Below are 12,910 nucleotides of genomic sequence, written 5' to 3'. Positions count from 1 at the left end.
TTCTGCAAGATCTCTGTATCATCTTCATTAACTATTGCTTGTCCCAGTTTGTGTAATATCCAGCAAACAACTGGATATTTCACTTTAAATCAGATTCTATATCATCATCAGTTTATTCATATGTACCATCAAGGGATGTTCAAGTTACTATCACACCACAACATGATTAAGTTTACATTATTGTTAATCTCCTATCAACAATTTTCCTCTAAATTAGCCTGTTACTTGTGAGCACTCCAATATTGTCATGTGTAACATTTTGCTTTTCTAAGGCACTTTGACTGAATCGTTTCACCCAACCTTGGTTTTCTTCTTGGTCTCTTTTCTGCCATCTTGGCATCAAACACCTCTTTTGAAAAACTTTTAAACTACCTTAGCTCTGCTGACACATTCTTGAATACTAAACAGTAAGTTCCTTTCTAATATCTTTATTTTTAATATGATTCTGTGATTGATGCCATCATTGGGTCTCCCCCCCCCCTATTTTTCTCAGAATCCTCATATCTGTGGTTAGTCTTTGATTGAATGCTTTATTTCTAACCCAACTCTCAGATCCATAACTTAAAACGGGCTTGAACACTGTCTTGTATACTGCTAGTTTGGTGTTTTGGGTAATTTATCTCTTATTCTATATTAATTTATTCATAGCTACCTAACATATCAGCTTTGCTTATTCTGTTGTCTCAGATTTAACTTGTCATCTTCACTAAAAACTGTGAAACTATGTTCCTACCTGTTTTCATAGTTTTGGTCTTATTATTGCTAATCTTCATGCCAAATTTGTTTAGCTGTTATTCAGTTTAGTTAGAGAATCCTGGAGATCTGCACTAAATGTGCAAAACTAAGTTCATGTCTAATCCTAATATCAAGCCTAATGCCATTTTCTTTCATAATGTGATCCATATGGATGATGAATAAAAGTGAAGATAATGTGCATCTTTGTCTTATCCCTGATTTTTCATCAAACCATCTTCCTATATTTCCTTCATTTCCAACTTCTAACTGACAACTTATATATATATATATATATATATTGTGTGTATATATATATATTGTGTGTATATATATATATTGTGTGTATATATATATATTGTGTGTATATATATATATATATTGTGTGTATATATATATATATATATATATTGTGTGTATATATATATATATATATATATATATTGTGTGTGTGTGTGTATATGTATATATATATATATATATATATATACACACACTATGTATTGCTCTGTATAATGTTCCATTTACTCCATATAATTGTTTTGGAAAGCTTTTTTCTGTGTACCTTGTCATATTTTCCATGTTTTCTCAACTATTTGTCATCTCATCATCATGTTTCCTGATATGTACCCCCAAGGGGTGTTCAGATTACAATGGCAGCACTACATGATGAAGTTTACATTATTATTAATCTCCTATCAACAATTTTCCTCCAAATAAATCTATTACTTGTGTGCACTCCAATATTGTTATATGTAACATTTTGTGCTTCTTAGATACTTCTGACCGAATCAATCTACTTAGACCTTGGTCATCCTCTAGGTCTCTTGCCTGCCATCTTGGCATCAAACCTGTTTTGCTAACCTTTCTTCACCCATTCTATTTAAGTGGCCATACCACCTTAGATTAGCTCTGTTGACACATTCTTGAATGATGATAATAATATCAAGTTCCTTTCTAATATCTTCATTTTTAATATGATTCTGCCATTGATTCACTCCCCTAATTTGTCTCAGAACTTTCATATCTGTGGTCTCAGTCTTTGATCAAGTGCTTTATTTCCAACCCAACTCTCAGATCCTTAACTTAAAACTGGTTTAAACACTGTTTCATATACTGCTAGTTTGGTGTTTTGGCTAATTTCTCTCTTATTGCATATAAATTTATTCTGATGGCTAACCACCATACCAGCTTTGTTTATTCTGTTGTCTATTTCCAGGTTTAACAGGCTATTTTCATTAAAAACTGTGCCTACATAGCTGAAATATTTTATTTGTTCTATAAGATCTCCACTCAAAATGCAGCTGAAGTTTTCTATGCTCCTGTCTATTTTCATAGTTTTGGTCTTTTTATTGCTGATTTTCATGCCAAATTTGTTACAGCTGTTATTCAATTTACTTAGTGAATCCTGGAGACCTGCACTGGATGTGTTGAAGAGTACAACATCATATGCATACAGCTAAGTTAAACTTCTCCAATTCTAATATCAGGCTTCATGCCACTTTCTTTCATAATGTGATTTATATAGATAATTAATAAGAGCGGAGATAATGTGCATCCTTGTCTTACCCCTGATTTTACATCAAACCATCTTCCTGTATTTACTTCAATTCTAATTACTTACTGACAACTTAAATATAGACTATGTATTGCAATGTATAATGTTCAATTCACTCCATATAATTGTAGTTTGGAAAAGCTTTTATCTGGGAACCTTGTCATATGGCTTTTTCCAGATCTACAAAACTTAAGTACAGATCCTTATCATATTTCCATGATTTCTCAGCTATTTGTCTTAAAGTGAAAATCTGATCTTGACAACCACTATTTGGCCTGAACCCAGCTTGTTCTTCTTCAGGTTTCTCTTCTTCCATAATCTTTCTCAACCTCTTTTGAAGTATGCCTGCATAAATTTAGCAGAGAAATACTAAGATATACTAAGGTGGAGATACTTAATGAGCAGTTCATAAAGATCTTTCAATCTTGTGAATGTGACTTCATGGAGAGATTGAGAGCAGTTGATGATGGGGAGGAGAGACTGACTATAAGTGAGCAAGAGGTGTTTGGGGAGTTGAGTAAACTAGATGTAAATAAGGCTGTGGGACTTGATAATATATCACCGCATATTCTGAAGGAATGTGCCAGAGAGTTGACACCTGCCTTGACATATTTTTTTAATACGAGTCTTGCACTTGGTCAAGTTCGTAAAGAGTGGAAGGAGGGCAAGATTGTGCCACTTCTTAAAGGAGGTGATCGAACTCAAGCATCAAACTATAGGCCTATCTCTGTGTCAGGTGTTGTGGTTAAGTTGTTAGAGAAGCTTGTGAGAACTAGGATCCAGAGTTGGGTTGACAACAATGGTATAATCTTTGATGGACAGCATGGATTTGCTAAAGGGAGGTCATGTTTTAGTAATCTACTTACTTATTACAATAAAGTGACTGCTTCCTTGGACAGAGGAGAAGGATACATAGTAATATACTTGGATTTCGCAAAGGCTTTTGATAGAGTACCTCATGATAAGTTGACAGTCAAACTAGAGCAGATGGGGTTGGATATTAGATTAGTGCATTGGATTGGAGACTGGCTATCTGATAGGTATCAACAAGTTGTGTATGGGGGTGCGATATCCAGGAAAAGGAAAGTCACTAGTGGAGTGCTTCAGCGGTCTGTTTTAGGGCCATTACTATTTAACTTGTATATTAATGATATTGGCAAAGCTTTGGATGGAGATATTCAGTTGTTTGCAGATGATGCAAAGTTGGGACAAACCATAAAGAGTAGTGAAGATGTTGTGGCCTTGGAAGAAGACCTGAATAAATTGAGTGATTGGGCAAGCAAATGGGGATGTGAGTTTAATGTTGCAAATTGTAAGGTTTTAAAATTTGGAAAACAAAGATGGGATGCAGAATTTATGCTTGGTGAGAATATATTGTTGGAGTTAGAGGAAATAAGAGATCTGGGGGTGATAGTGGATAAGGATCTAAAATTTAGGGGACACCTCACCAAAATTGTGAAGACAACACAAAGACTTCTGGGAATGATGCAGAGGACACTGACGTGTAGAAGTAGGGAGATTCTTGTTCCATTGTATAAGGCTTTGATTAGGCCACACATGGACTATTGTGCCCAGATTTGGTCACCGGGTTTTCAGAAGGATGAAGAGATGTTGGAAAGGGTCCAAAGGCGACTGACTAAGGTAGTTTCTGACCTCTGGAATGTTGAGTATGAGGAAAGATTGAGAAGATGTAATTTGCAGAGTCTGGTGGAGAGAAAGAAGAGGGGAGATATGATAGAGACCTAAAAGTTGGTAAGAGGTTGTTATAAGATCAATGGTGGAGAAGTTCTACAGAGAATAGTGGGAGATCAGGGGAGAACCAGAGGTCATCCCTGGAAACTGTATAAAGAGGGTGTGAGTAGGGGAGTGAGAGGCAGGTTTTTTCCGTGCAGAGTTGTGAATGATTAGAATGCCTTGCCTGAGAGTGTGGTGTCTGCAAGGAGTTTGAGTGTGTTTAAGACACGGTATGATGAGATATGTATGTGATAAAAGGACCTCCCAGATGAGTCTTTGACTCCATGAGGTCTTGGGAAATAATAATAATAATAATAATAATAATACTCTACTAAGTATTCTCACATTCAATTTTATTCCCCTTTTTTATAGATGGTACTGTGAGAGCTCTACTCCAATCATTGGGAATTCGACCTTCTGTCAGGCCCTCTGAATTATGCATAATTCAGAGTTTTGAATTCTGCAAAACTTTTATGCCTTCATACATTTCTGGTTGAATATAATCTACTACAACTGCCCTTCCACATTTGAAGTTTTGATTGCTTTTTCTACCTCAAGTAATGATATATACTCCTGTTTGCATTCTTCTTGAAAATTTTCTAGCATGGTTCTGTCACTGCTTGGTTCACTTAACAGTCATTCAAAGTAATTACTCCAGACATCTAAGATATCCTTATCTTCAGTAGTCATGTCACCTTTATCATCTTTGATTCATTTCACAGTACTGTTTGCTCCATTTCTAAGCTTCTTCAATAGCCTCCAGAACATTTTGCCACCTTCCTGATATTTCTTTTTTATATTCTTACCAAAGTCTTCCTATGACTTTTGTTTAGCTACTTTTAAACACAGCTTAGCTCTCTTACATTTTGCTCTGTGTTCTTTTAGGACAACTGCCAACTTATTTGCTAGGAACTTTTGGTATGCTTTCTTCCTTTCCAGGACTGATTCTTTATCTTCTTGTGTCCACCATGGTGTTCTTATTTTTCTTTCCTTGCAAACAACTTTACCACATACCTCCCTAGCTGAATCAATGTCTTCTTCAGAGTTTGCCACTGAAACTCTAGGCTTTGGTTTTTGATTTGTTTCATTTTTTTCTTCAATAATATTTGTATCTAATCAGTATCAATAATATATAGTTGAGTCTACAATTTACTTATAAAAGCTGGTCAACTTTAATTGTTTTTAAAACTTTCTTACATACTGTTCTTTTCAGTGTGATATCCATTTTTATCCTGCTTAGTATTAAGTAAATATCACTTCCAGTTTCAAACTCTTGTATCCTGAACGAGCATGAAGATATCACTATCAATAATATAATCAATGAGGTTTTTCTTATTTCTTGTGTCTTCTCTTCATGTGAACTTGTGCACATCTTTATGTTAAAAGATGGTGTTAGTAATGACTAGGCTGCATCCTGAGTAGAAGTCCAGTAAATACTTACCATTATTATTAGCTTTGCCCTTTTCTCAAAATTTCCCAAAATGTTCCTATATGCCTGGTGGGATTCATTTCCTACTATGCTGTTCAAATCTCCAACAAGGACCAATTTTTCCTTTTTTTTGTCAGCTGTATGTCCTAATGACACAAAAAATTCCTTCACTTTTTCCTTGGAAGAACTTTGTGTGGGACAATAGGCACAGATAGTTTTATTGTCTGTGATGTAAAATTAATCTTAATTTAAAATTCTGAATATTTTTACGTATATTGTTTATGTTAGTATGTTTATTAGTTTTGTTTTCATAACACACATTGTCGGCATTTACGATATGCCCGTTATTGAAATTGTTTTGTCAAAAGTGATATGTAAAGCAGTTAAAAATTTATGTACTTACCGGATTTGAATAGTTGTGGTACTTTAAAGGAATTTTATTGTAATTTAGATTTTTAACTCTTTCTGCTTTAGGAAGTTAAAGTTTTTTTTTTTTTTTTTTTTTTTTTTTTTTTTTTTTTTTTTTTTTTTAAAGAAACAGACATGCTAATTTCATTTGGAAAGCAAAGCAAGTTCTCTTAAAACAAACAAACAAAAAAAAAGATTCTCTTTATCAGATTTTTATTGAAACTTTTTTTTGTTTGTTTAAAAAGAGAAATGACAAAAATTAATGCCTCATTTCTAAATTGGAATGCATAAAGTTGCTTGTACAGTCAAAACTTGGTACAGATGACACTGCTATACTAAACTACCATTAAAAGTACCATAGCATTGCTACTTTAAAGGAAATCTATTATAATAAACCATATATAATAACAAATTATTCCTTTTGTCCCTAGAGGCTCACTGCAGAGCTGACTCTAGAAGATTTATTCTTTTGAGACTGGTCCTCAAAATGTGGCTAGCATATTATGTCTATTAATGGCATGTGGTCTCCAGTCAATTTAACTTTTGTGGAATGAAAAAATTACCACCACTGTATGAGACCAATTCATTTTCTTTTGACTAACTTTTAAATTTGCAGTTATACAATTGCAGAAAATGTAAGTTCTAATTTTTTACGAAACAAATTCATAGAGCAGGCCCAACTATGCATATTCATTAGACATTCACACTTCAGTGTGTAAGATTTCTGCCACTAAGAGCTTCTGAATTATAGCTGTGAAAGTGACACAGTGCAAGCAGGTGATTTAAGTGTAGATGAAACAGCACACAGTAAGTGAGCTTCTGACTACAAAATATTTCGTGCAACAGTGAATTTTGAGTGATTAAAAGATGTTCAAGAGGATGAGTGTACAAACATCAATATTGTTCAACACTGAACTGTGCATGTCTGAGATGCGAACTCTAAACAATGATTTATGAAACATGTAGTACATTAAGAATTCATTCCTACCTGCAGCATTACTGACAATAAGCACTAAGACCAATGCAAACATTTAAATAAAATACATAAATAAAAAATATAAAGAAATAAATAAGGAAATAAAAAATAAATAAAACATTTTTTACAGGCACGTCTTTGCATGTTGGAATATTGGGTCAGAAGCTAAGCTAATCCCAAATGTTTATTGTCATCTTTAGTATTCAGCTCTAAACATGAACTTCTTGAATGGGAGTGATTTAGTTATAAAGTGAAAATCTGATTTTGACAATCTCTATTTGGCCTGAACTCAGCTTGTTCTTCTCCAAGTTTCTCTTGCACAATCTTTCTCAACCTCTTTTTGAGTATTACAAATTTAATGTTATGGTGAGTGTGTTATTATTATTATTATTTGTGACCCAAGGAGTCCGAAGACTTATCGTGGGAGGACACCTATTGTAGAACTCTCCTTCTCCACCACTGCACCGAATCTCTACTACCAATCACCAGCTCCATCTACTGGCCATTACCACCACCACAGCTAGTATTTTTTTGTCTGTAAATTGCGTGTGTTCTGAAGGGCTGGTTTGTCTGTATGCGGGATGAAAATCCTGAGTTTCCAGGAGAAAAAAACTCTGCTACCTCCTTATGAGATTGGCTAATTTACCTTCGATTGAAAATGTCCATATAAAGATTCCTCCCGTCATGACGAGAATCGAACTTAGGCCTTTTCAAATCAAAGGGCGCAATGTACCGTCGTTCTTCCAATTGCGCTACGGAGGCACTTAAATTGTATTATCACACGCCAAATTTTAAAAAGGCGTGACAAGTGAGAGCGGAAGTGTTTTAACTTCCATAGTGAGTTCTGGAATTCTATGGGAATGTATTTATACCATTTTATATATATATATATATATATATTTACTATTATTTATTTATTTTTTATTTTTTTGTGCTATTTCCAGATTATGTTTGCAAGTGTAGGAAGTTTTCACTTAGTTATGAAGTATGTTATACTTGACAAGAAATTATAATTCTTGTTTTAATTTCTACAACCAAGTGTAAGGGCTGGGTCCCCTAGTTCCAGTGATTGGGGAATCTTAATGCTACCACCTATAATGACATTCTAGACAATTCTATGCTTTCAGCTTTATGGCAACAGTTTGATAAAGGCCCTTTCCTGTATCAACAGCAACAGTGCCCTATCCACAAAGTGAGGTCTGTGCAGGAATGGTTTGATGACGTAGATGTTAAAGACTTGACTGGTCTGCATGAAGTCCCAATCTTAAACCCATTGAACATGTGTAGGATAAATTGGAACATTGATTGTGATCCAGGCTGAATTGCCTGACATCATTGACTGACCTGACTGATGCTTTTCTGGAAGAATGGAAGGGAATTACCGAAGCAATGTACCTTTCATATTAAAATGCAAATTGGGATAAGCAGGCATCCAGATATTTTTGATAAGATAGTGCAGGAAGTGATGTTTTTCAGGAAATAGAATGCCACATTTGGAAGTTGGGAAAGTTCTTAATGTGTTATGTTCTTGATAGGAAAAGCTAATTGTTCTTGGGGAGAAATGGCTGGAATATATGATCTTTCATTATTGGAGTCCTGACAGATAACATGGATGTAGCAACTTCCTGTGTTTACCCAGGGCAAAAGATCACAGTAGAGATAATGAGGAAGAAATTATTCAAAGGATTCAGCTTAGTTGGATGACTTTTGATAAACACCATGAAACAACTTCTGATTATGACATATAGAAATTAAATGTGGACTTTCACTAAAAAATTGTTGACAAGTTGAGAACAACCAGAGGAAAATGAAAAGGTTGCCGCTTGGTATTACATTCAAGACAGAAAGCTCAATACTTGGGTTAGAGCTCAGACCAGGGTGAGAAACATTGTAACAGTCATTAAAAGATCAAAGTCTTAATGGGTAGATCATATTGCAAGAAGTAATGCTCTAAAATGGACAAAGATGGTATCTGAATAGTAACCTAGAGATGAAAGAGAGCTATAGGAAAACCAAAGAGATGTTGAGAGGATGAGATTTAACCACGCTACCAGCCAAGACGTCTATAGACGTCAAGTTTATCATGGATGCGAAGTGCATATTAAAATTTTAATACCATTGAAATATGTGATGGATATGAAGCATATGTGCATCCGTATTTGATCCATAATGGCCGGTGAGGTGGTTAAAGAGAAGGCTGGAACTAAGCATCTTAGAAAAGCCTAAGATAGGACTTTGGGGAAGGCCTTATCCAGCAGTACAGGAAATTGCTGAAGAAGAAGAAACAGATATCACACTAATTTGGAAGAAATCAATGATCGAAAATTAATGATGGTGGGGAAAGAAAGTCTTCTTGTTAGCAATAATTATTTTGACAGTAGTTTTCTTTGAATTTTGCCAGATTCATGTAAATTCATCATCTCATCACATCATTCACATTTGGTTCTTATTAACAGTAATTTCAAAGATTTATAATATTTACTGTTTGAAATATTCTAATTCAGTATTTTATTTCAGAAAACTAAGTTGCTCGGATGTAACTAATCAGACGAAGAGAAGATGAGCATGGAGTAAAATATTTGTGCTTTCAACTTCGTCACTCCTCCATATATGTAATAAATCTATTTTGGAAATAAACTTTGAACATTAAAATTTGAGGCTACTGAAAAATACCTCTCCTGTAATGTTAATGTACTTTATTTATGTTTTGTTTAAAAGTGATACAATAGTTTCATTAAGTGTTGATATTAGGTAAATAAGTATTAACATCTTTCAAACAATCATCATATTATAATGATCAATGAAAAAGTTTTAATAACAATACTGACACTTTGTTATTTGAAACTTGTAAACTTTAAAAGTTATTTTCTTATTATTATTTAGGGTTTTCCATTTGAAGTTATCTCTTCAACATATGAAGAAGACCTGGACAAAAATAGCTTTATTAAACCATATGAGTATGCACAAGAAACTGCAAAACAGAAAGCTTTGGAAGTAGCAAGAAGACTTCAGAATGACTCAGTGAGCAGCATTTTTATTAATTAAGAATACATGTTTGCTTTTAAAATACTTTAAATATTTTTTAATATTCATAACATTTTTTTTTTTTTGGTTTATTTAAGATTGTCTATAATCAGGGTCCTCGAAACATTCATAATTAGGACTCAGTTGACATAGAGTCTAGGGGTCAAGAAACAGTAATTTTTATGATCTTCCAGTTCAAGAGTGAGTTTTATGTTTGGGTGCAACTTCAGATAATCTTTAAATTGATTTTAGTCTTCTGTTGTTCCTGACCAAGTAATGGAAATGTTTTGAATATAATGCCAAAGTGGTTGGCCGAGTGGTGTATCTGTTCTCCAACCAAAACGCTGTGGGTATGGATGTTTGTGATTGTCTGTGAAAATACTAGTGGTAGTGGCCAGTAGATGGCATTGGTGTAGATGATGATGGTAGTTGCTGTTTGCTGTAGTTGGTGGATTGAGTGGTGGAGACGGAGAGTTGTGAAGGGCGCCCTCCCTCGATGAGTCTTTGGACCCTTCGAGGTATCACGTAATAATAGTAATGAACCAACTTTGATTTTTTATGTTTTTCAATAGCATTCTTCTTGAAAAGAGAATTACTGTCACCAGCCCTATCAAATCTATGGACAATTCTGAAAAGAATGCTTAAACTTCACTATTTTTCAATAGTGAAAATAATTTCTGCAACATTTTCATGAGAGTGAAAAATCTGAATAAAATAATCTTCCATTGCACTGATTTCAAAACTAAAAGATTGCAGATATGATTAATTAAATGAAGTTTACATTATTATTAATCTCCTATCAACAATTTTCCTCCAAATCGGTCTATTATTTGTGAGAACTCCAATGTTGTCATATCTAACATTTTGTGCGTCTAAGGCACTTCAACTGATTCATTCCAACTAGACCTTGGTCTTTCTCTGGGGCTCTTTCCTATCATTTTGGCATCAAACATGAGCTAATCTATTTAAGTGACATCATACCACCTTAGATTAGCTCTGCTGACACATTCTTGAATGCTAATGTCAAGTTCCTTTCTAACATCTTCATTTTTAATATGATTACCTGTTGAATTTCTGCTCAGGACATGGGCTGATTATTACTAACACCATGTTCCAACATAAAAATGTGCACAAATTCACATGAAGAGAAGAGGCAAGGAATAAGAAAAGTCTCATTGAATATGTTATTGTTGATAGTGATGTTTTCTCCCTGGTGCAGGACACCAGAGTGTACAGATGATTTGAAATTGGAAGTGATCACCATTTAGTCTTGAGCAGGATGAAATTGAATTTCGTATTGAAATGAATAACATGTAAGAAAATTTTAAAGTGAATAAAAGTTGAGCAGCTCTCAGATGTGAACTATAGACTAAAATACACAAATAGTGTTGAAGAAAAAATGAAAGAGTTTAAGAACAGAAACCAAACTTTGGAGATTCAGTGGCAAGCCTTGAAGACAACACTGATTGATTCAGCCAGAGAAGCATGTGGTGAGGTTGTCTGCAAGTATAGAAAAATCAGAACTCCATGGTGGACACGGGAAGTTAAAGAGGCAGTGAAGGAAAAGAAGAAAGCATATCAAAAGTTCCTGGCAAATAAGTCAGCTTTTGCTCTTAGAGAATACAGAGACAAATGTAAGAAAGCTAAACAATGTGTAAAACTAGCTAAACAAAAGTCATGGGAGGACTTTGGCAAGAATATAGAAAATAAATATCAAGAAAGTGGGAAGATATTCTGGAGGTTGTTGAAGAAGCATAGAAATGGAGGAAAGAGTGCTGTAAAAGGAATTAGAGATGATAAAGGTGACATGAAAATGGGAGAAAAAGATATCCTTGAAGTATGGAGTAATTACTTCGAAAAATTGCTAAATGAAACAAGCAGTGATAGCACAGTGGTAAAAAATGCTCAACAGGCAGTCAGGAATACATATCTATACTTGAAGTAGAACAAGCCATCAAAGGCTTGAAATGTGGAGAGGCAGCAAGAGTAGATGATACTCGACCAGAAATGCTGATGTATGGTGGTATAAAAGTCTTACAGTGGCTGCATTGCATAGTTCAGAAAGCCTTGACAGAGGGAAGAATTCCCAATGATTGGAGTAGAGCTCTCATAGTACCCATATATAAAAAGGGAAATAAAACTGAATCTGAAAATTACAGAGGTATTTCCCTACTGAGCATTCCTGGCAAGATTTATGCAAGTATACTTGAGAAACGGTTGAGAAAAATTGTGGAAGAAAAGCTTGGTGTAGAACAAGCTGGATTCAGGTCAAATAGAGGCTGTCAGGATCAGATTTTCACTTTATGACAAATAGTTGAAAACGCATGGGAATATAACAAAGATCTATATTTAAGTTTTGTCGATCTAGAGACTGCAGATATGAGAGTCCTGAGAAAGATTTGAGACGTGAACAGATGGCATCAATGGTAATATCATATTAAAAACGAGGATATTTTAGGAAAGAACTTGACATTGTCAGCATCCAGGAATGCGTTAGCAGAGCTAATCTCAGGTGGTATGGTCACTTAAATAGAATGGGCGAGGAAAGATTACCAAAACAAGTGTTCTCTGCCAGGTTGGTAGGAAAATGACTCAGAGGAAGACCAAGATATAGGTGGATTGATACTGTACAAAGTGCCTTAGACGATAGCAATATAAGATCTGATAATGTTGGAGTCTTGACAAGTAACAGACTGATTTGGAGGAAAATTGTAGATAGGAAGTTAGTAATGATGTAAATTTTTCATGTAGTACTATCATATCCTGTACAACCCTTGAGGGTACATGGCAGCAATTTGATGATGATACCTGCAACAAGGCCATTTTGTGCATAAGCTAGATCAGCTACAGCAGTGTTTCTCAACCTGTGGTCTGCGGACCACAGGTGGTCTGCAGGCAGGCTTAAATTAATTAAATAAATATAAAAAGTTTTTAATTATCCAAACAAAACAAATTAAAATTGAAAAAGTAAGTAAAAATTATTGAAATCAAATGGAGACTTAAAAAAAAAAACCCAACAAATAGCATCAGAATGTTCAAAGAGGGAAGC

The 12,910-nt window shown here is 34.5% G+C and overlaps 1 protein-coding gene across 8 annotated transcripts in view; it reads left to right on the top strand.

Annotated features, from left to right (window-relative positions):
• Positions 1 to 12,910, top strand: part of LOC150105780 (putative bifunctional dTTP/UTP pyrophosphatase/methyltransferase protein) — a 90,215-nt gene that overhangs the window by 29,283 nt on the left and 48,022 nt on the right. For all 8 annotated transcript variants that reach the window (XM_090393582.1, XM_090393580.1, XM_090393578.1 and 5 more), the window contains exon 3: positions 9,721 to 9,858. In XM_090393582.1, the coding sequence (XP_090249708.1) occupies positions 9,721 to 9,858 (138 nt within the window). The remainder of the gene's footprint in view (positions 1 to 9,720; positions 9,859 to 12,910) is intronic.

The sequence above is a fragment of the Typopeltis vanoorti genome, chromosome 6 (genome assembly GCF_054136105.1).
Source record: "Typopeltis vanoorti isolate ZY-2024b chromosome 6, IOZ_Tvanoo_1.0, whole genome shotgun sequence".
NCBI classification, from domain to species: Eukaryota; Metazoa; Arthropoda; class Arachnida; order Uropygi; family Thelyphonidae; genus Typopeltis; species Typopeltis vanoorti.
Note: the sequence above shows the minus strand (reverse complement) of the source record. Positions and strands in the feature narration are given on the sequence as shown.